Source organism: Procambarus clarkii, chromosome 13 (genome assembly GCF_040958095.1).
Source record: "Procambarus clarkii isolate CNS0578487 chromosome 13, FALCON_Pclarkii_2.0, whole genome shotgun sequence".
NCBI lineage: Eukaryota > Metazoa > Arthropoda > Malacostraca > Decapoda > Cambaridae > Procambarus > Procambarus clarkii.
The window spans coordinates 4,093,161-4,117,806 of NC_091162.1; the positions used below are offsets into that span (position 1 = coordinate 4,093,161).

General features: G+C 43.4%; 1 protein-coding gene across 1 annotated transcript in view; it reads left to right on the plus strand.

Annotated features, from left to right (window-relative positions):
- Positions 1–24,646, plus strand: part of LOC123750645 (mRNA (2'-O-methyladenosine-N(6)-)-methyltransferase) — a 221,183-nt gene that overhangs the window by 29,883 nt on the left and 166,654 nt on the right. The window contains exon 3 of the mRNA XM_069323555.1: positions 6,631–6,803. Coding sequence (XP_069179656.1) covers positions 6,631–6,803 — 173 coding nt within the window. The remainder of the gene's footprint in view (positions 1–6,630; positions 6,804–24,646) is intronic.

Below are 24,646 nucleotides of genomic sequence, written 5' to 3' on the forward strand. Positions count from 1 at the left end.
GGCTAGCCAGCTTGCATTCTATTCCCGTGCCCATGACGTTCGTGGATTTGCTGCTCTTGCTGCCGGCTTGGCGGCATGTCCTGGCTGACATTTGGGCACGGGGCTTTTGGCGGTCATACAGGGGCCTAGCTGCTCGATATCTCGTGATCCTTCCCAGGCCCATTCGGGCCTGGATCGCCTTGGATTGGCGGTGGAAGCCAGTTGTCTCGACTTTGAGTTGGGGAGTGTCCGGCGACCACCTACCGGGTACGTCCATCTTATTTCCTCTGTGGGTAGTTAGCTCCGGGGAGCTGAAGGGGCTCCCCCCAGAAATCCAGCGTTGAATGTAATGAAATGCCATTTTCTTGGTGAGACCTGGAGGCTCCCCGGCATCCCTCCCTCCCTCCGGTCGGTGGTTTTTCGCGTTTTTTGACATCCAGCCTCAGAACTGATGGTGGATAGCTGGTGCGATAGGTCCCCCCTACGCAGTTCGAACTGCGTAGACAGCAGCATGGCGACGTGTGACGTCATGATTGTTTGCTTGTTTCTTTTAGGTGAGTTCTATCCACTTGTTCGACTTGTGGTAGCAATTTACACCACAATAGGGGTTTGTTTTGGGACGCTTACCTCTCTGGGTGTTTGACCCAGTCGATGGCAGACATAGAATGCTTCCAACCACACGGGAGTTTCTATAGGTTATTGCTCCTCATGCCTCTCTGAAGAGAGCCAGGTTCTGACTCGTGGGCCCCAGTAGGCCCATTGAACTTCATAGACATGACTGATGCCAAAGTCTGACATTGTGTTTGCGGAAGAGGAAGGGACATAAGGAAGGGATGTGGTGGAGGCCAAACCCACACCCAGCGTCAAGTGCAGATAAGAGAGCCTAGAAGGCTCAAGAACCTGTACAGAAGTCAAATGACAGGCGAGAGGCAGGACGAAGAGCCAAATCTCATCCCCAGCGAGCACAACTAGTTGAGGACTACTAGGGGAGTACGGAGAATCCAATATACATGGAAAAGCTAAGCCTGGTACAGCAAGGCCGGCTAGAATGAGGGACCCAGAAAATTATGGAAATAAAGAACCCCAAAAAGGAAGGCCCCAGGAAGAAGCACAGAAGGGCCGAACAAAACGCCACAACTATACCCCAACACGCAACCGTAGTATCAAAACCACAGCAAAACGTCACCACATACCACCCAACCACACGGGAGTTTCTGTAGGCTATTGCTCCACTTGCCTCTCTGAAGAGAGGTCGAGCTGGCCGATTGGCTCTCAGGGAGCCGGTCGGCCGAGCGGACAGCACACTGGATTTATGATCCTGTGGTCCTGGGTTCGATCCCGGGCACCGGCGAGAAACAATGGGCAGAGTTTCTTTCACCCTATGCCCCTGTTACCTAGCAGTAAAATAGGTACCTGGGTGTTAGTCAGCTGTCACGGGCAGCTTCCTGGTGGGTGGAGGCCTGGTCGAGGACCGGGCCACGGGGACACTAAAGCCCCGAAATCATCTCAAGATAACCTCAAGATAACCCTCGACACAGGAACAGGTACCACACATCAGGCACCTCTACCTTTGCACCTTGAAACACGGTGGAAGTTGGGTCCGAAACTCAAGCATGGGTGGACATGCATAGGAGAGGGACTGGATGGGCATAGTCAGGAGCCGCCGCCTCGTATGAGCCAAGAGGCCTCCTGCAGTCAGCTGTGTTTTGATGTTTGAATCGGATGGAAAGGAACAAGAGCCGTCACGTAAGGGCCAATAGGCCCACTGCAGGCACCCCTGTTTGTATGTTCTATGTTCTCATGTATTCCCATCCGTACCCCCAAAACGAACCAGCGCCTGGACGAAGAAGATGCCAGACTGCATAAACTCGCCTACAGAACATAGGCACAAAAGGGTCATGCCAATGTTACTAGGTTGGTGCTGCCGGTGGCAGTGAGGGAATCGTGCACCCGCAGCCCAGAAAAACGGGAGCACCACCAGCGGAAGCAGGCCAGATCCGCTCTTGCATGAGAAGAGGAGGGGAGAGGCAAAGGAGGCGCCCGCTACCTAAAATGCATGGAAAACCCGGCGTCCTTTCCTTAGCGGCACTCCAGAACACCCCCAGGAGCAACAGGGCACGGACTGGAGAATGAGAAGAACGAGAGGCAAAGCACTCGAGAGAAAACGGACGGAGAACACCAGCACTTGTTCACATCACCCGAACCAAAACAAACTCTAACGGCGCATGCGCAGGACACTAAAGAAAAGTAGCCCAACAGTTTGTATCCAGAGTGATTCGCTTAAGAGAGGAAACAACCCAGCACACGGGAACAGAAGCCAAAAAGGAATAAGCAACGACACACATAGCCGGCTCATTTAATGAAAACAATGAACCAAATTGGAAGCCAACCGGGCTACTAGTAGCCCAGTTGGGCTACAAGTAGCCCAACCGGACCACAAGCAGCCCAACCTGGCATCACGTACAAGGAGTATGGAAGGAAAACGAGCAGTTCCGAGACACAGCACGGAGTGAAGATACTGTACATGAACAAAAGAACGAGACAGGGCCGAAACCCAAGAGGAAGCACGGAAGAGGACCAACAAGCCCTAGAAAGGACCGGAGGAAAGCCTCACTGAAAAACAACAGATGTTCCAATAATACGGGAAGGAGCAAAAACCATCCTGAACCTTCGAGAACACAGAAGCAAGCATAAATGATGAAGACATAGAAAGGCCCAGTCACACCCGAGACCAAAAGTCATGCAGAACCCCAAGATTAGGGGAACATGACGGAGACGTCCCATCCCGCGAAAAAGGGGTGAATAACGGAGAAGAGCACCCACCGACAGGACGGAACCAACGGGTGTAAGGGACAAGGAACCGAGCCCGAGGAGGGGCCAATGCCAACAACTCGTATAGAGAATGGAGTGAGAAAAACCCCACCGAAAGTTACGGTTTCGGTGGGGTTTGGGAGTTGCCACCGAAACCCAACGTGCAACGCCCGTGCTGCCTGCACCCACATAGTCTGCATAAGACTGGGTAACCGAGTCACAAACAAGCAACAAATCTCGCAGGACTCCAGGTCGAAGGTGTCACCGACCCCACAGGCAGCAGACGGAGGCAAAACAGTGAGAGTCACCCTGAGACAAGGGGACAGAGCAACCTTCAAACTTGCACAAATCGAGGGGGGAACTCCGGGGCCATATCCATTGGGCCCACGCTCCCCTTAGGGGTTTCCCAGGGTCCTGAGCGTTTACTATAGAAGGACTCGCTCTCAGGTAATCCCAGGCAGGGTACTGCTAACCAGCACCCCTGTCTACCAAACAACTTTCAAGAACTGAACCCCCGGGACGTGTACACTCGTGGGGACCTAGCAGGGGGAACAACCGGAAGAAGGAAGATATTAGCATGTCAGCCTGTATAGCGTCAGAGAGCCTCCGGGCCACACCCAGAATATGGTGTTTCATTACATTCAATGCTGTTTTTTTAAATATTCATCTAAAATCAATTTTTGTAAATATTTTGATGAAAGTTTCATAATGCTAAAGCCAATAAGTTGGAGGTTTGTTTAACAAATCAGATTTAACAAATTTGTTTGTTTTTAAGTAATTTTAACATAATTCAAATGCTTTTCACTTCCCTGCCCCCTTATGCTGAGCACTTTAACCCTTAACATGCTCGGGGTTTAATATCCTGTCATCCCCACAGGCGCAGGTCATTTTGAAAAAAAAAAAAATATTTTTTCTTTCTAACCTGTTAATTTGTGTTCACTGATCACGGGAAAAATAATAAAAAAATCGTAAATGGCATATATTGCCCACTATAGGGCTGGGAAGTCTGGCAAATTATAGGCGCTGACTCAGCGTGCGTCCCAGGCGGTCTGTTGCTCGCAAGCTGTCAGGCCAGAGTTGCCACAAAGAGATAATTACCGAATTATTTCAATGTCTCTGATTGATTTTTCATACTTTTTTTGCTGTAATATTATTCAATAGTGTGTAGTTGATATATTTATATAATAAAATGAGTGAATCGTTGGTGTACTCAAAAATATGGTGTGCATATTGTTGATTCAATTATGTTCATCAATCAGTGAACAAATACTTTGTCGGTTATTACACTATAAGCACAGGTTATATATAAGTATTTGCATGTTTTGTTCACTATAACGAACCGCTAAGTAGCTATTATGATTCAAAAAGTAATGAGGAGTGACCGCCGTGTACCAGCCAGCCACTCCCGCCCTCCCTTCAGTCATCTGACTCACCCTCATTCTCCTCCCACAATAATGTTTTTGCTCTAATTCACTATATACAGACGTTATATATAAGTATCTACATGTTTTGTTCACCATAACTGTACATGTAAGCTTGTATGGTGAGTAAAGGCACAGAGATGTGGCTACTCACACAGTCAGCTGATCGGCGGCCGCCCTCAAGGTCAGACGCACTAATATTTCTCCTCCAACAATACTGTGTGGTGTTATTACGCTATATATCTTATATACAGACGTTATATATAAGTATCTACATGTTTTGTTCACCATAACTGTACATGTAAGCTTGTATGGTGAGTAAAGGCACAGAGATGTGGCTACTCACACAGTCAGCTGATCGGTGGCCGCCCTCAAGGCCAGACGCACTAATATTTCTCCTCCAACAATACTGTGTGGTGTTATTACGCTATATACACACATTATATATAAATATCTACTTGCTTTATTCATCATACTTGTACAAATAAACTGGTATGGTGCCCAAAGACCATCGTGGTAACCAGTAAACAACACCGTCGTCTGCACGGTGGCGTCGTGCAGACGACGCCACCGCCCTCACCAAAATGGCGGCTCCAAACCTTCTCTTGCTGTTTATTCCCTCTATACGCACGTTATATATAAGTGTCTACATTTGTGTTCACCATAGCGAACCACTAAGCTGGTATGGTGAGTGCAGTCAATATCTACTTGCTGTGTGGTGGTCACACACAGTCAAAAGACAGCGCCACCACCCTCCCTCTCACAGCATTACACCTCCTTCCATGGCGCACAGCGCTAAATATCACCACAATCCTGCTATTATCAGAACCCTGGTCAGTTTTATCACAGTCAGGGGTTTTCTGTAATAATATCATCGCTACATAATAGCATGAACAAGTATAATTTGGCATTTTTAGGCATTGCTGTGGTCACAAGCTAAACAGCAGTGCTGTTAGCTCATGCTGCGTGCATCAGGCTTGGTTGCTCACTCAATACTGAGGCCAATAACACCCGGGAGTTTGGCCCACGATTTTTAAAAAAAATGGCGTCTGTTTACAAGAGCCCTGATGAAGGTGTGGTGAACCCCATGTATCCGCGGGCTGTTTAAATCTTGCGTAGTACTCCAACACATATGACGTGATGCGCAGTTTACTGGAACAACGTCCAGCATGTCATATGACGTGATGCGCACTTTAAGGGTTAAGGGTTAAGTCTAGCCAGACTGCAATCTACCCATGTGCCTGTGTTGTTCATACATTTTCTGCTCTGGCCGCTGCGTTTGGTAACATATCTTGGCCTGACATTCGGGCATGGTTTTGGAGCCCGAACAGGATCCTGGCCACCTGTTAATTGGTGAACATTCCTGGTCCCAGTCATTGATGTGTTGCCTTGGGCCGCAAGTTGCAGCCAGTTGTCTCGTCTTCAAGTTGAGGCACGTAGTGCGGCCACCTTCCTGTTAAGTCCCTCTTTTACTTTTCTTTGGGTATGTAGCTCCAGGGAGCCGAAGGGGCTTCCCACAGAAAACCAGCGCTGAATATAATGCAAGTCCATTTTGTGGGAGAGCCCGGGATGCTCCCAGGCACCCTCCCGCCCTCATGTCAACCATTTCGTTTCTGATACTCAGCCTCCGAATTGAGGTGTGGGGCTCCCCCCCCCCCCTCCACTTTCTGGGGAGGAAAGGGCTGCGCGGACAAGCGGCAAAGCGGTGAATGAAGTTTGCTTGTTTGCTTTGTTTTCATTTTGGGAGTTCTGTTTCTCTGTTTGGTCTTGGGTTTTTTGCAGTTTCGTATCATGTGGGGTTTGTTTTGAGATGCCTACCTTTCTGGGTGCCTTATCTCAGTCGATGACAAATGGAATACCCCCAAATACAAGGGGGGGGGGGGTTCCGAGGGCAATTGCTCCCTATGCCCCTTTGAGGGGGGCCCATGTTCTGGCTAGTGGTCCCCAGTAGACAGAAGTCCATTGACTGATGTCCCAGACTAATATAGCGTATATCATTCCAATAACTCCACGGAACCTCCAGGACTTACCCAGAAAATGGCGTTTCATTACATTCAACGCTGGTTTTTTAATGTATATAGAAATTCATTATTGTACTGTGTAGTAGTAGTATTACATAACTGTTTTCTTGTTAAAATAACAAATGCCTCCCGAAGACACCGCTGGATGATATAAATCTCTAAATGCAACAGTTGGGGTGGGTCCCTTATAGTTGTTTGACTCAGGGCTGCACTATAATGTATCTCCTTACGTGTAGTAGCTTGGAAAACACTGCTTCAATAACATGTATAAAATATGGTTTGACAGATTCTCTGTTTTACAGCTTTTAGGTCACTGCCTAGTTGGTTTCCTTTTGTTGTACTTGACAGATGATAAAGCAGATGCAAGTGAGTAATAATTCTGATGTTGTAATTGGCAGAAGCTGGGGTTCCTGCAGTTAGCGGGCTACGGAAAGTGTGGTGTTATCCGGTGCAGTTCACTACTCCGAGCCCTCGCCCGCCTCCAATCGACTTTATGCAAGACAAGGACACCACTTGTTTACGATATAATGGAGAGTCACTCAGAATCAATACGCCATACTTCCATAAACTGGTTAGTTAGTTCATGCATGTGAAGTCATCAGTATATGCTTTTAAGTTACACCATCAAAGCATTGGAATAAATTAGATTTTAAGTAGATAACTAAAAATATATGCATATGGTAATGTTAAGGAAAGATGTATAATAGTTTACTGAATATGAAAAATGAATATGAAAAAGAGGGATAAAGGAGAATAAGTTTGTGTGTGTGTGTACGAGAGACTGAAGAACCACTGACATCATGCTCATGCAGTCTTCCTCCAGTCCAGAATGCTTAAATTCTATGTTCATTAAGAATTAACAGTGACAACCTGTTGTAGGACTCTCCTCACATATATAGCAGTAAAGCCATTGCAACTAACTACAGACTTACGACACTAACATCAGAATCTTTGAAAGAATGCACAGTAGGCTTGTAATACAGTATGCATAAAATCACTGCATCTACAGAGAGTCCAGGTCAGTAGGTTTAAAGCAAAGTTCTCCTGCCTTTTACAATTACTATTGTCATATGGTATTAAATTCATTGAGTTCGAGCAAAATGCAGAGGCAGTATACACAGTGTGAAACCTTTTACACATGTAACTGTCATTGGATAATAAAATACAATGTGTATTAGAACAATAATTTGTGAAACTAACAAAAATTATTAAAAGGAAATAACAAAGCAAAAAGAAATTATGATATGTGTATAGCAGGGCAGGCAAAGTTTAATACTAAAGGGATCCTTCAGATATATTAAACAAAGATTAGGGAGAAGACTAGGTCATTGGGCAATGAGACAGGTCAAGTAATCAATAAGGACAAAGAAATGGGTTGTATTTTAACACTATCGCGCACCCCACGAGCGCGCCACAGACTCTGACGTCATGACCTCAATGGTGCGGGCGAGCGTGCGGCGATGCCTAAATGTGTATACTCGTTTCAGTTTTCTCACCTTAATTCTGGTGCTACATCGTTCGTTTTGGTATCATTGTGTTCGCAATTCAATTCCCTACAGGTGTGTATAAATATAATGTCCAAAAGCATGGCATGACTCCCAACAGCAAAGCCTAAAGTCAGCAAAAGTTACCCGTGAGCGCACAAAATCAGTAAAATGTGTATACTCGTTTCATTTTTTTCACCTTAATTCTCGTGCTACGTCGCTCGTTTTGGTATCATTGTGTTCACAATTAAATTCCCTACAGATGTGTATGAATATAATGTACAAAAGCCTGGAGTGCCTCCCCGCAGAAAAGCCTAAAGTTACCCGTGAACGAGCACCAATTTGTATACTGCAACCTAATGTGTATACTCGTTCAGTTTGATTACATCAATTTTCGTGTTACATCTTTCATTTTGGTATCAAATTGTTCGCAATAAAAAGGTGCGTATTTTAAAACTAGTCCCATAATAATAGAGCAATAACTGGAATTTTAACAAATATTTTAATTCTGGAAGCTCATCATTACAAAATTATTTATATCTTTCCAGTGTTCTGACATAAATTTTTGTGTTACATCTTTCATTTTGGTATCAAATTGTTTGCGACGTAAAGGCGCACATTTTAAAACTAGTCCCAACATAATAGCACAATAAATAGAATTTTAACAAATATTTTAAAATTTTGACCAAAAACCTATTTATAATCATATAAGTGTTAGGACATCAAGTTTCATGTTACATCTTTCATTTTGGTATCAAATTGTGCGCATTCTAAAGGTGCTTATTTTGATACTATCCTGAGGTCGATTGGATAAAAAATGAATTTTATGCAAATATTTTTGTAGTGGATGCAAGTCCGGTCCAAAGTTAGGACTCGGGAGAAAAAAATGGATGAGGGTCCGGTCTAAAGTGACCGATAGTGTTAAATAAGCATTTACAGTAGACACACTTGATGTTGTACCTGCAGCAAGAACACTGCCATCCTACTCATGAAGAACTCTCCTGACACCAAGTGAAACTAATTAAAAGAGACGAATATCAGCTATGCCTTGACGTGCCCACTTGGGGACCGTCACTCCCAATGATCTCAGTACATAGGCATGACGACCATCACTTTCACAGTACCTGACAGTGCACAAATAACAAGGCTCTGTCAAAGAACATACAATTTCTACAAACAACCAGACCATTTCCAGAAGTATAGTGACCAACAACATAAAAATAATTGACAGGTACAATGGCAATACAGGTGCTGTAGAAGATTTGATATGGACAAATCATTAAATTTCAAACATCCATGTATCAAAAGTCTGCCTAAACTTATGTGCATGCTACCATCCTGAAGGCAAAGGTAGATTATCCCACCCACACCTCATCTACTACCCCCCCAATATTGACTGGGGTAACACCTACTTCTTGTCATCCTTCTTGGTTATATATTCTGTAACTTCAGCTAACTTGTTTCTATTTCTCCTCTGCCTCACAGCATGTTGAGAACTCAACAAAATGCATATCTTTTTTTTTTTTTTAGTGTCATGCCATACAAATTGTAAAATGAACCTGAGAGCCTTAATTTTTCCAACTTCTTCCCAAGTGAAAAAGAACATGAGTAATATAGAAAAGATTCATGTTACAATCATTGATCTAACACCATTTGGCATGTATAACAATATGATGATGATGATGATGATGATGATCGTCCTTCTGATGTGAAAATTACCATGACGTCAATATATCAGGTTGAAGATTGGTGGCTGTGTGTCAGATACACCACAGATGCCTCCGTGGTGTGGTGGTAAGACACTCGCCTGGCGTTCCGTGAGCGCTTTGTCATGGGTTCGTATCCTGGCCAGGGAGGATTTACTGGGCGCAAATCCTTAACTGTAGCCTCTGTTTACCTCAACAGTAAAATGGGTACTTGGTTGTAAAAACGATTCTTCGTGGGGGAGGGGGGGGTCGTATTCCAGGGACCTGCCCGAAACGCTACGCATACTAGTGGCTGTACAAGAATGTAACAACTCTTGTATATATCTTATAAAAAAAAAAAAAAAAAAAAAAAAAAAAATGATGGATGATGCGACCAATCTGAGTCCAGAAGGCTTGCCTACTCATGGGACATTTGTGGGTGGGTGCTATTGCAGAGGTGGAGGTTGCTCTAGCTTCGCGTACGGCGCACTCCCTCTTGGCCTCTGCAGTCCGTCTATTTTCTGCCACACGGGGCCCCTGTGGTGACTTTGCTTTTCCAAGTTGGACGGTCCTGAGCAAGCAACTCCCAAGAATTGGTGTTGATGTCCAGGTCTTTGGAAGTCACCTTGAGGCAATCTTTGAATTGTTACTTCTGCCCCCTCCCAACAGAATGCGTGCCCTTTCATAATTCTCTGTAGAGCAACTGGTTTAGGCAATCGGCTGTCAGGTATTCTGACAACTTTCCATTTGACCTAAATTTTCTCTAGGAATATGTAGACTCTGGTAATACCAGTCCCTTCCAGGGCTTCCAGAAGTATCTTATGACAGTTTCCGTCACCTTTGTTATCAATTGTTACATAATTGCAAGACTTTGACTTCACCATGGCCAAAGATTCACATACAATTTTATTATTATTTTTCCTGTGATGAGTTAATCATTAACTTTACTCCTTCATTTTAACAATATTAGAAGGAAATATTTTATTTATTTATTTATTTTCTGGGGGGAGCCCCTTCGGCTCCCCGGAGCTTATCCAGGCTGATATGCTAGACTTTGGCATCAGTCATGTGTATGGAGTTCTATGGGCCTACCAGGGACTATGAGCCAGAACCTGGCCCCCCTCAGAGAGGCATGGCGAGCAATGGCCTATAGAAACCCCCATGTGGTTGGAAGCAATCTGTGTCTGCCATCGACTGGGTCAGGCACCCAGAAAGGTAAGCGTCCCAAAACAAACCCTTATTCTGATGGAAATTGCTACCAAAAGCCGAACATGTGGATAGAACTCTTCAAAAAGAAACTAGCAAACGAGTATGACGTCACATGTCGCCGCACCACTGTCTACGCAGCTCCCCGCTTCCCGGGAGGGGGAAAGGGAAACACCAGACCTCCTTGCCAAGCTATCCACCATCAGTTCTAAGGCTGATGCTAGAGGCAGAGGTCGTGTTCTCTGGCTCCGGTGTTTTTCAGTACTGTGCTTCCGGTGTTTTTCAGCACTGTGCTTCGAGTGTGGTGGCTGTTTTCCAGGGGTGCGAGAACCAGGAGTTATTCTACAGTACTCGGGCTGTATGCGCCTAGGGTTACCTTCCCTAGGTGCCCTGTAAGTATTGCCCTTGGAGCTTGGGACTACCTTCCACAAGTTCCTTGACTCCAGCCTCTGCTGTGCTATTTATCTGCTCGGTTTTTCGGCCGCCCTTTGGGTGCTTGGGTGTTTTGTCTCCCTTGTTTACCTTAGGGTAAGAGGCAGTTGCACTGGTAAGGGGAGCAGGGGTGCTGCGCAGCTTGTTTTCACCATTCATAGGGGCCGACTCTGTTCCTTAGGGGTACGTTGTCTTCTTGCAAGGGTTTTTCTTTTTCTTTTTGACTTGTGGAGGGGGTCTGCCTTGCTTGCCCCTTGGTGCCCGACCTATTACGGTGTTCTTCCGGTGGTGCCCCCCTGCTAGGTCCCCGTGAGTGTACACGTCCCTGAGGTTCAGCTTTAGAGAGTTGCTTGGTAGTTTTTGGGTGCCGGTTATCAGTACCCTGCCTGGTATTCCCTGAGCGTGAGTTCCATCTCAGGACCCTGGGAAACCCCATGGGGGCACATGGGTCCGATGGATGTGACCTCAAAGTCCCCCCTCACTTCGTGCGAGTTCGAGGGTTGCTCGGTCCCCTTGTCTCAGGGTGACCTTCATGGTTTTTGCCTCTGTCACGCTGCCTGTTGGGTCGGTGACACTTTCGACCCAGAGTTCTGCGAATTCTGTTGCTTGCTGGTGACTCAGCTTACCCAGTCTACTGATGATCTACGGTATAATGGAGCCCTATCCTATTTCTCCCATATGCCAGTTTTAGGAGTCATATCAGCTTACCTGCAGGTGCTCTGAGATGTAGGGAATTTTTTTATGTATGAGGCTATCGAAATGGTTACTTATTTGTGGAGAAATTTGCATTTTTATTTTGTAGGTAAGGATGGGAAGTGGCGCGCTAGGTACAACAAAATGGCACCACCCCCCCCTCTGCCTGCAAGTCCACCATTTTGTGTGCGACGCCAGCCGGCTGGTGATTGGCTAGCAGAGGTCACATGACATGATTGACCAATCAGAGCCTACCCTTGTGTCTGTGACGTCACTGGGAGGCTTGGCTCATCGCCTGCAGAGCGCCAGGTGCTCAGATATTTGTGACACTTCATTGTTAGTGGACGTGCGCTGGTTGAGCTCTCGAGTTCCGAGGTCTAAGAGCCTCATTCAGTGGATTTACACAGCCTGACAAGTTTCCAGTGACTACCAAAGACTGCAGTACTTTAGGGAAGTGCAAGGAAGCAGAGTTCCAGCTGTATAAGGGCACCGAGGACTGTGAGCTAATAGTCTTGGAGGAGTTGAGAGAGTTATGATGGCAGGAGTGGTGAGTGGCTCACCGTCAGTGGAACTCAGAGGTACTCAGAGCTGTTGTGATTGGATCACGCCCACTGGGAACTCAGAAGGGAGAAGAAGCATCCTGACCCATGAGTGAGTGGTCTCGGTGAAGGAATGCTCGAGGGAAATGACGTAAGCAGTGACGACTGGACGAGCCAACGCCCAGAAACTTTACTAAGGGAATGAGTACGGAGATGATGAGAGACTTTTCGATGCCTATGGACTGGTGACTCATCTGGAATGTCAAGCAGCGACGTGAGAGATGGAGGAGCCCCAGCGACCATCGAAGTCCAGGCGCCTGAGGACAGGATTTGATAAGGTAGATCATTTTTTCCCTCCCATATTTCCCTTGATGTTAGGCAAGATAGGACTATTGTTATATCTAGGTATTTACTAGAATGTTTCTAGGAGTCATAGGAGTAGATTAGGCTGTGGGGCAGCACGTATATATTATTTACTGCCTGGTGAAGACAGTGAGTGGCTGACCTGTGGAGGAGTGATAGACGTATGACGATGTAGTCACTCCTTTTCCAGTGAGGGGCCTGTGGTCCATTTAAACTCGATCAGCTGATGTAAGTTTCCGGCGGCCACTAGAGGAGCGCTGCTGTCACCATTGACATCCATACATAGATATTCGTAGTTCGCGGGGGAGGGGACAGACATGTCGTCTCGCGCTCCGTGAAAACACTGGAATTAACCGGACTTTTTTAGGATTACAAACATGGATTACGGCCCACAGTGATCACCAAGTGCATAGTGACCCGTAGGAAAGTTGAATGCAGAAATTAACAATTGAACTTTGAGTTAAATACAGAATAAACGTGGGACCACGTGGTGAGCCAGTGCCACCAGACTCATGTGTACAGGCATAAGCGATATATATCAAATATAGCGAGCAGTGATACGTTGAACAGTGAAGTGGAACATGTAAGCCAACATATAAATTAGTGGATAGTATTAGAGAATTGTACATAGAAAAAGTATAAATGTAAAGTTGTGGCAGGAGGCATCACACTTGGCTGGTTACACCACAGCCGCGAGGCCTACACAGTGTAGGGGACGTCCCTCAGTGATAGTATACTCCCTCAGTGATAATATACTGGCAATATATATGGTAATACGGGAAAGTGGATCTAGGAACTAGTAATAGAGTAAGTGAATAACATTGCAAGCCGGTTGAAAGCAGAAATTCCTTTAGGATATTACAGGCAAATAATCAATGTATAAATCAAGTAACTGGCAACCGATGGCATCCTGTCCCCGATCTGGGACAAACAACGGTCAACTGTATGGTCCCCAAGGGGGACCATATTTTTCCACATGGCGATAAGTACCCCCACATATTTTGATATTCAAAAGGTGACACCCCTAGGGTCAACACTTGCATCAGAGGAGCTCCAGCATATTTCAACAATCCTAAGTATTGTTGTACAGGTTGATGGTAGTGAGTGGTGTCCCAGAGAACATAAAGGTATAGTGCTCTTGAAAAATAGGTGAGATAACAGGAATGTGCCAAGGGAAGTGAAAAATCAAATGAGAAAAAGTTGCCCTAGTGTTTACAGTGCAGAGATGAACATTCAAGATGGCAGCCGGCAAGAGGAAAAACAAAACAGAGCTTGATTTTGCGGGATTCAATGAAGAAAGCATTGATATTAGTAGTCTACATAACAAGTTGGTAAAATTAGATACTATAGCGAACTCTCATGTAGAAATAATTAGTAAATTGAAAGAACGTAATGACCATTTGAATAGCAAAGTTTTATGTCTTGAGGATATAGTGAAAGACTTGCGCAAGGATAAAAATCAATTGGAAACAAGTTGCAAAGCCATGGAAGAAGAAAATAAATTCTTAAAAATTAGTTTGGAGTAAGTTAAAGTAAATTTAAACATAAATGACTACAATAGGTTAGGTAAGGAAATTCAACAGGAGAAACAGCTTTTGTCAGCAAGATGGAGGAAGTTAAACAGGGAATATAACAGTGCAAGAAGAATATGAAACTCACCTATGTACAAGTGGCCAAGGAGAAGGAAAAAATTGAAGAAGCAGTAAAGGAAGCCAAACACTGCAGCAACCAGGATTAAACAAACATTAGGCTGGAAGTGAGAAAGGAATTGGCATCTAACCCGAAGTTGGTGCAAAACACAGTTGATCGGAGTAAGTCCCTGATAATATTTGGTTGCAAAGAAAAGGAGATAACATCTAGGTCAGAAAGAGCTGTAGAAGAAGTGAAAGTAGTAGATAAAATTGTTGGCCTCGTAGAAGGTCTTACTACCATAGAGAATGTGTGCGACTACAGAAGAATAGGCAAATATGTAAAAGGGAAAGATCGGCCTTTGAGGATCACCCTAAATGGTGCCAAATAGATGGAAGAAGTACTCAGGAATGCCAGAAAATTACAAAGTGATGAGGATGGGAAAGTGTGGTCGTTAAGACGAGATCTTTCAAAAGAAGACAGAGAGAAGCTGAAACTGAACCTCGCCGAGGCAAAAAGTTTAAATAAGAGCAGGAATGAAGAAGAAATCAATTCTTTTTTCTACAAAATGATAGGGGTAGGCAGACCAGTAAAGTGGTACATAAAGGCAAACGAACAAAATCAATAGAGAGGGGGAAAGTGAAGAATAAGGAGAGGGGGAACAAGTTCCTGAAGATTGCATACACCAACATAGATGGAGTGAGATCGAAGATACTGGAGTTAAGTGATGTAATACAGCTGCAGACACCAGACATTGTTGCACTCACGGAGACAAAACTTGAAGATGTTATTTTAAATGAGGTCATATTCCCAAGGGGCTACTCAATTTGGAGACGGGACAGAAAAATTAGGAAAGGCGGTGGCGTTGCTGTGCTGGTGAAAGAACACCTAAAGGTGAAGAAAATAATGACTGCCAATCCACAAGAAGTTGACATAATAGCACTAGAGATCTGCCATGAGGATGATAAACTAATGATAATAAATGCATATAGTCCACCGCCAAGCACAGCACAGATGGAGTGCTGGTCATGGTCATGGTCATGGTCAAAGGAGGAGCTAGATAGTAAACGCGAACATCTTATAACAATAATGAGAGAGATCATAGCGAGAGCGGATAACGATAGATTACAACTGTTGATAGTCGGCAACTTCAATTTGAAATCCATAGACTGGGAAGCATATGAAGCTAAAACAGAAGATTTTTAGACCTGTAAATTTGTAGACCTCATCCTGGAAACATTCTTGTATCAACATGTTAAACAAGCTACGAGGATGAGGGAAGGGGACGTTCCCTCCATGATAGATTTGATATTTACCAGGAAGGAGGAAGAAATATTTGACATTCAGTACCTTCCTCCCTTGGGTAAAAGTGACCATGTCTTTTTGGGAATAAAGTATGCAATGCATTATAATCTGGAAGAAAATAAGAAGGTTGATGCAATTGAAAAACCTGACTTTAGGAGAGGACATTATGGCAACCTTAGAAAAAGTTTTAGTGAGTATAATTGGTCAGACTTGTTGCTAGGCAAGGAAGTGAATGAGATGTATGTCAGGTTTTGTGAAATATATGATAAAGGCACAAAAAAATTTATACCAAAACATAGATGCAGAACTAGGAAACAGAAATTGCTAGAGGGCCAGAGACCATAAGACACAAAAATGGAATCAATACAGGAAGAGGCCAAACCCCCAAACATACCAGTGATACAAAGATGCGAGAAACAACTACATGGCAGTGAGGAGAGAGGCAGAAAGAAATTTTGAAAAAGGGATTGCAGACAAATGTAAAACAGAACCAGGTCTATTCTATGAATTCATAAACAACAAATTGCAGGTAAAGGATAATATTCAGAGGTTGAAAATGGGAAATAGATTCACGGAAAATGAAAAGGAAATGTGTGAAACACTAAACGAAAAGTTCCAAAGTATGTTTGTATAAAATTCAATCTTTAGGGAACCAGACACAATAAGAATTCCTGAGAACAACATAGAGCACATAGAGGTGTCTAGAGATGAAGTGGAAAAAATGCTCAAGGAGCCAAGTAAGAACAAATCAGTTGGTCCAGATGGAGTTTCACCTTGGGTTCTGAGAGAATGTGCACCTGAGTTCATTATTCCACTTCAACTGAATTTTCAGGCATCCCTTTGTACAGAAGTTGTAGCTGATGTGTGGAAAAAGGCTAACATAGTTCCAATCTACAAAAGTGGAAACAGGGAAGACCCCCTTAATTATAGACCTGTATCATTGACAAGAGTAACAGTAAAAATATTGGAAAAAATAATTAAAACTAAATGGGTAGAAAACCTGGAGGAAAACGATATAATATCAGACAGACAGTATGGTTTTCGATCTGGAAGAATGGTTTTCGATCTGGAAGATCCTGTGTAATGAACTTGCTCAGTTTTTATGATAGAGCCACAGAGATTTTACAGGAAAGAGATGGTTGGGTTGACTGCATCTATCTGGACCTAAAAAAGGCTTTCGACAGAGTTCCCCATAAGAGGTTGTTCTGGAAACTGGAACATATTGGAGGAGTGACAGGTAAGCTACTAACATGGATGAAAAATTTCCTAACTAACAGAAAAGTGAGGGCCATAATCAGAGGCAAGGTATCTGATTGGAGGAATGTTACGAGTGGAGTACCACAGGGTTCAGTTCTTGCACCGGTAATGTTCATTGTCTACATAAACGATCTACCAGTGGGAATACAGAATTACATGAACATGTTTGCTGATGATGCTAAGATAATAGGGAAGATAAGAAAGCGAGATAATTGTCATGCCCTTCAAGAAGATCTTTACAAAATAAGTACTGTAACCACACGATTATCCGGGATTCGAACATCCGGGAAAATGCCCTTATACGGCCAAAATCATAACCGGATAAAGTTATCTCAATATCCGGCTAAAATGGCCATGGGAGCCGGATAAAAGCTGGTTTAGCCGGATAAAACTTTCGAGCCAGTTAACTTGCAGCCGATGTTACACTATCCGGACAGTCAGCTGGATAATCATTGAATTGTCTGGATATGAAAGCCATTGGGCGGACCGTACCGTATTAATCCCGTCTGCCTGTGACTCGAGACGGGTGGTGTCGGGAGGGACCACCTGGGTACAGGAATTACCATTAATTTTAGAACAATTCATCATAGCCAAAAACAAATGAAATAAGTACTAGTAATTATATAATTACAAATATATAAGTTTTCTAAAAACAATGTGCACAGGGTGAAGTTTCCTTAAAAAATATTGATTTTTTTTCCTCCTGGCGGCCTACGTAACATGCTATAGCTGCCCCTAGTGGACCCGTCTAACACTGGTCAACCCATTTGCTCCCGTCCCATGTGTTATACCACAGTGCTGTGCCATTAGTGAAATATTTTCTTAAATAACTTTTTTATTTTCATAGTAACTCTAAACATTTTTGGCCAAGACTATGTCTGGTAGCAACATCAATCGTTTTAGAGGTATTAAGAGGAAGAAGGTTGTCCTAGCAATTAAAGACAAGTTACGTGTTATACACCTCAATCAGTGATGCGTCACAGGCAAGCCAAATGCCTTCAACAAGTGAGGCTTCAGAGGCAAACTAAGCGCCTTCAACAAGTGAGGCGTCACAGGCAAGCCAAGCACCTTCAAGTGAGGCGCAAGCAAGCGCCTTCAACAAGTGAGGCCTCACAGGCAACCCAAATGCCTTCAACCAGTGAGGCTTCAGCAGCTGGCAATCAAAACTAACTTTGCTTAATGAGCTGTACAGTAATTTTAAGTGTTAATTTTAGTGTTGTGTTAGTATAGGTTACGTAAATTGTTAATAACTCCCTAACTTCAAGATGTGTGGCATCAATCAAGAAGACGAACACCGACAAGGTAAGTTGAGGTTTCTAGTTGACTCTCTAAACTCTCTCTTTCTAGACTCTCTAAATAATTATATGTGGCAAGGCAATTAAAATTATGTTGTTTGTAGTATAAAAATAGTTGGAAATGGTCACTTTTGGACTTGTAGGTGAAAAAGTACCATTATCCGGAGCACGTGATAATCCGGCTGGGGGTCCTTCCCATATAGTCCGGATGATCAAGTGGAGACAGTATATGGAGCAACACTTGGCAAATGGAATGTAATGTGAATAAATGCCCTGTTATGGAATGTGGAATTGGAGAACATAGACTCCACACAACCTATAAATTATGTGAGAAATCTTTAAAGAATTCTGACAAAGAAATTGATCTAGGTCTGGTTCTAGATAGAAAACTGTCACCTGAGGACCACATTAAGAACATTGTGAGAGGAGCCTATGCCACACTTTCTAACCTCAGAATTGCTTTTAAATACATGGATGGAGAAATACTAAAGAAACTGTTCACGACTTTTATTAGACCAAAGCTGGAATATGCAGCGGTTGTATGGTGCCCATATCTTAAGAAGCACATCAACAAACTGGAAAAGGTGCAACGACATGCCACTAAGTGGCTCCCAGAACTGAAGGACAGGAGCTACAAGGAGAGGATAGAGGCATTAAATATAAAAAAACTAGAAGATAGAAGAAAAAGAGGCGATATGATCACTATATTCAAAATAGTAACAGGAATCGATAAAATTGATAGGAAAGAATTCCTGAGACCCGGAACTTCAAGAACAAGAGGTCATAGATTTAAACTAATGAAACAAAGCTGCCGGAGAAATATACGAAAATTCACTTTTGTAAATTGAGTGGTAGACGGTTGGAACAAGTTAAGTGAGAAGGTGGTGGAGGCCAAAACCGTCAGTAATTTCAAAGCATTATAACAAAGAGTGCTGGGGGAGACGGGACACCACGAGCGTAGCTCAAAGGGAGCCGGTCGGCCGAGCTGATAGCACACTGGACTTGTGATCCTGTAGTCCCGGGTTCGATCCCGGGCGCCGGCGAGAAACAATGGACAGAGTTTCTTTCACCCTATGCCCCTGTTACCTAGCAGTAAAATAGGTACCTGGGTGTTAGTCAGCTGTCACGGGCTGCTTCCTGGGGGTGGAGGCCTGGTCGAGGACCAGGCCGCGGGCGGACACTAAAGCCCCGAAATCATCTCAAGATAACTTCAAGAAGATAACCTCATCCTGTAACTACACTTAGGTAATTACATAAACTTGAACAAATAAACATATGTAATATTATAAATATACTATATACATATTATATATACATACATATAATATTATAAATATATTCATATAATATTATAACACCACAAACCCAACATGGGGGAGTGTGGAGGCTGCTTTAAGCCACTTCGGAAGAGTATTGTAGGCATTGTATGTAACATTTGTAACATAAGATTTCACCTGAGTTGTACAGGATTACCTACACAATATGCAAACAGAGAAGGAAGGTAACTACTGGATCTGTCAAAGTGACAGACAGATGTGGGAAAACATTATCAAACTAATGAATAACATTTCTGAAGTACACAGGCTACAATTCACACAAAAACAACCAGAAATATATGCAGAGTATATAAAGACAGCAACGAACTCTGAGCATATCCCAGGGACTGAGAATTTAGAGTCAAAGTAGCAATGTAGAAGGACATAGTGTCAAGGTACACAAAAATGAAGGCAATATTGTAGAGCAAACTGGTGATATGAATAAGGAGAGAAAGAATGAGAACACAAATGAGAAAGACGAAAGCAATAAGGAGAATGTTAAGGGCAATACCGAGAATGAATGCAGAAACGAGAAAGTTGGAACAAAAAACACAGAGGTAGCCAAGTTGTGCATGGGTACAAACAAGAATAATACAATCACAGATGAAAATATTTGCAGGTATTATGCAAAAGGACAGTGCAGATATGGGCCCAGAGGCACGGAATGCTCATTCATGCACCCACGGAAATGCCGAAACTGGTTAGGGAAAGGCAGATGTCGTTTTGATACAGAGTGTAGATATTTTCACCCTAAGCTATGCAAACTCTCAGTTAATGAGAGGAAATGCTACGATCTTCATTGCCCTGATTTCCACGTCAGAGGTACACAGCGCTATATAAGAGAGGAAGTCCAATATAATAGCCCTGAAATTTTTTTAGAGGCAGGCAGAAACAGAGGGAGAAACAGACTTGCAGAAACGTGGCAGGAGTACGGATGGAGAGGGGGAAATGCCCAAGACTGGACTCCGGTTCGTCATCAAGCCCACACATACTACACCCCCCAACTACACAGAGACTAACACACTCCCCAGTATCACTTCCAAAACTGGACAAACCATTGCCACAACAACACACCCTGGGTAGAGAGGAGGGAGAACTACAAAAACCTTCCAGAAGTGACACACAATATGGACAATAATTCATATTTGCAAACACTCAAGGTTTAAAGCCAAAGTCAAGAAATAAAGTTAAGTTCATAAATGGCCTCCTATTAAGAGTCAAAACTCAATATTTGGGGCATTCACGGAAACTCATACAAAAGATTACATGGATGGTGAAATCTGGATTCCAAATTATAATTTATATAGATGTGATAGAAAAACTAGGTCAAATGGAGGAGTAGGTCTGTATATTAAAGAGGACCTGGTATGCACAGAACTACTAAACTCAACTAATGAGGTGGTAGAGGTACTTGGAATTAAGGTAGAGAAACTAAACCTAATTATTATTCTAATATATAAACCGCCAAATACAACGGTTGAGGAATTCACAGAGCAGATGCACAAAATAGAGAACATACTTGACAACCTAGCAAGCCCAGCTCCAGGTATTATCTTCCTTGGAGATTTCAATTTACTGAGTCTAAGATGGAGAACGGCAAACACAAATATCATAGCAGGGAATGACCCGGGAAATAACCAACCACAGGTCAGAGAACTCTTGAGATTCTGTGACAAATTCTCGCTCAATCAACAGATTACAGAACCAACTAGGAACGAAAACACACTAGACTTGTTATTCACAAACAATGATGAACTAATCAGAGACATTACAATCTCAGATACTTCATACTCAGACCATAAGCTCATTGAAGTGCGAGCTAGCATAAATAACGGTAGTAGGTCTAAGAGACCCAACAAGCGAGAAGCAATATTCAATCAATTCAATTTCAACAATAAGAGTATCGACTGGGAAAAAATAAATGTAGACCTTGCAACCATTCAATGGGAGATGGTCTTAAGCGACAAAACTCCCACACAGGGAATAGCTCAACTGACAGCTGAAGCTTACAAGGTCTGCTTGAAGCACGTGCCTGTGAGGAGGGGCAAAAAGAAGACCACTCTAGAAAGAGAAAGCAGACGGCTGTACAGGAGAAGGAAAAAAATAACGGAAATGCTTCGGCAGACACAACTATCAAAAGCAAGGAAAATAAGCCTAAGCAGGGAGATCGAAGAAATAGAACAAACGTTGAAGCGGTCATATGAGTCTGAGGAAATGGAATTGGAACAGAAAGCTATACAAGAGATAAAGAAAAATCCGAAATATTTTTTCACATACGCAAAATCAAAATCATAAACCTCTACCAGTATTGGACCGTTTATTACAAATGAAGGTACGTACACAGAGGACAACAAAGAGATTAGTGAAATTCTAAGAAGCCAGTATAAGGCTATGTTTAGCACACCAATAAACAACATGAAAGTTGATGACCCAGACAGCTTCGTTATGAATGACATTCAAGCTGCAGATAATATAACGGATATTACCACAAACTCGGAAGACTTTGAAAGAGAAATTGACAATATGCCTATGCACTCAGCTCCTGAGCCTGACTCATGGAATTCAATATTCATAAAGAAATGTAAAGTACCAGTAGCGAGAGCACTCAGCGTAATATGGAGAAAGAGCCTGGATACAGGGGAGATACCAGCAGCACTTAAATCTGCAGATTTAGCTTCGTTGCACAAGGGAGGGAGTAAAGCCTTGGCAAAAAATTATAGGCCAGTTGCACTAACATCACACATAATAAAAGTGTTTGAAAGAGTGATTAAGAATCAAATTTCTAGTTGTCTGGAAAACAATGAGTTGCACAACCCAGGACAACATGGATTTAGAGCGGGAAGATCCTGTCTGTCACAGTTACTCAAGCACTATGATAAAATCACAGAAGCTCTAGAAGAAAAGCAAAATGTAGATGTTGTATACACAGACTTTGCAAAGGCGTTCGACAAATGTGACCATGGGGTGATAGCTCACAAAATGAGGTCAATGGAAATAACTGGAAAAGTAGGACGCTGGATACTCAATTTCCTGTCGAACAGAACACAAAGAGTAACAGTCAATCAAATAAAATCGAGTCCAAGCGATGTTAAAAGCTCTGTACCTCAAGGTACAGTCTTTGCACCACTGCTGTTCCTTATTCTCATATCAGATATAGACAAAAATACACGTTACAGCTTCGTGTCATCCTTCGCAGATGACACAAAAATCAGCATGAAAATTACTTCTGCTGAAGACATTGAAAAATTACAAGCAGATGTCAACAAAGTTTTTGATTGGGCAGCAGAAAATAACATGATGTTTAACAGTGATAAATTTCAGGTACTCAGGTACGGCAAAAATGAGGATCTGAAACATAATACAGGGTACAAAACACAATCGAATCTTCCCAGAGTAAAAAAAAGCATGTCAAGGATTTAGGAATAATGATGTCCGACGATCTAACGTTTAGGGAGCATAACCAAGCAAATATTGCGTCAGCCAGAAAAATGATCAGATGGATTATGAGAACTTTCAAATCCAGGGATCCCACCACAATGGTTGTACTCTTCAAGTCACTTGTGTTGTCTCGTCTCGAGTACTGCTCAGTACTCACTTACCCCTTCAGAGCAGGAGAGATTGCTGAAATAGAGGGAATACAGAGAACATATACAGCATGCATAGACGAGATAAAACACCTAAATTATTGGGATTGTCGCAAAGCTCTCCAAATGTACTCTCTAGAAAGGAGACGAGAGAGATACCAAATAATATACACATGGAAAATACTGGAGGGTCAGATCCCAAATCTACACAGTAAAATAACAACATACTGGAGTGAATGATATGGAAGAAAATGCAAGATTGAACCAGTGAAGAGCAGAGGGGCCATAGGCACAATCAGAGAACACTGTGTAAACATCAGAGGTCCACGGTTGTTCAACGTCCTCCCAGCGACTTTAAAAAATATTGCCGGAACAACCGTGGACATCTTCAAGAGGAAACTAGATAGTTTCCTCCAAGGAGTGCCGGACGAACCGGTCTGTGGTTGGTATGTGGGCCTGCGGGCCGCTCCAAGCAACAACCTGGTGGACCAAACTCTCACACGTTGAGCCTGGCCTCAAGCCGGGCTTAGGGAGTAGAAGCACTCCCAGAACCCCATCAAACAGGTAAAGCAGTTATAGATATCATGTGTTTGTAGTTTGCTTTTGAGTGAACTTTATTATTTTATCATTGCTTTTGGTGTCACCTCCATCTCATTGAGTATTGTGGATAAATGATATATGATTATACTACACTGGTATTGGCATTACATAGAGAGAGACCCTGTGTTGGCAACTCGATAGTAGATTTGAATACTGGCACTGGCATTTCCTAGAGAGTGACCCTGGATTGGCAACACGACAGTATATTTGAATTCTAGCACTAGCATTATATAGAACGAGGTCCTGGGCTGTAGATATGACATCATATTTGAACCAAGAGCGTTGCTGGGACGCAGAGAGGATTACCCAGCTGGCAACCAGAAAGGAAGAGGTGAGATTGAGGTTACGGCCGGGAGTCCGACAAAACTTTGCCATGCACAGGTGGGCAGGCTCGGTGGGGAGTTACACACTGCAGGATTGAGCTCAGCAGTGTGGTCTGGGCCTTCTCCTCTTCCCCTTTGGTCCAAGGTCAAATAGTGGTGACCAGTCTTGAGGCATGACTAGGAGAGCTCCCTGGGGGATGATGCATGATACCCTAGTGGAGGGAGCAAAGACCCACGGCGTGAGGTTACAGGATCAGTAGCATGATCCTCCGCTGTTTAACTGTAACCTCACATAACACAAGGCCAAGGTGAGTGACGTGTGACAAATTGGAGACCTTGCCAGGATTCGTTAATCAGGCTACAGTGTTGCCAAGATTTCAGGACAGTGTTGCCTGATTTCGCGAAGAGTGTTGCAAAGAGTCAAAGACAGTGTTGCCAGAATACAAATACAGTGTTACCAGTGTCGTGATCAGTGTTGCCAGTGATCTCAGTGAACAGTGACAGTGTTACAAAGTAGTGCAAAGACTGAAATAGTGAAAACAGTGTGGTATTAGTACTATTGTTCAATTATAGAGATGGAGGAGGATAAAGTGAATAAATCTTTTGCGACGAGCGATGAGAAAATTTTGGAAGAGTGTACCAAAGCCCAGCTCCAACAAGTGGCAAATTACTTTAGGATCCGATTGAGGACGAATAAGGTAGG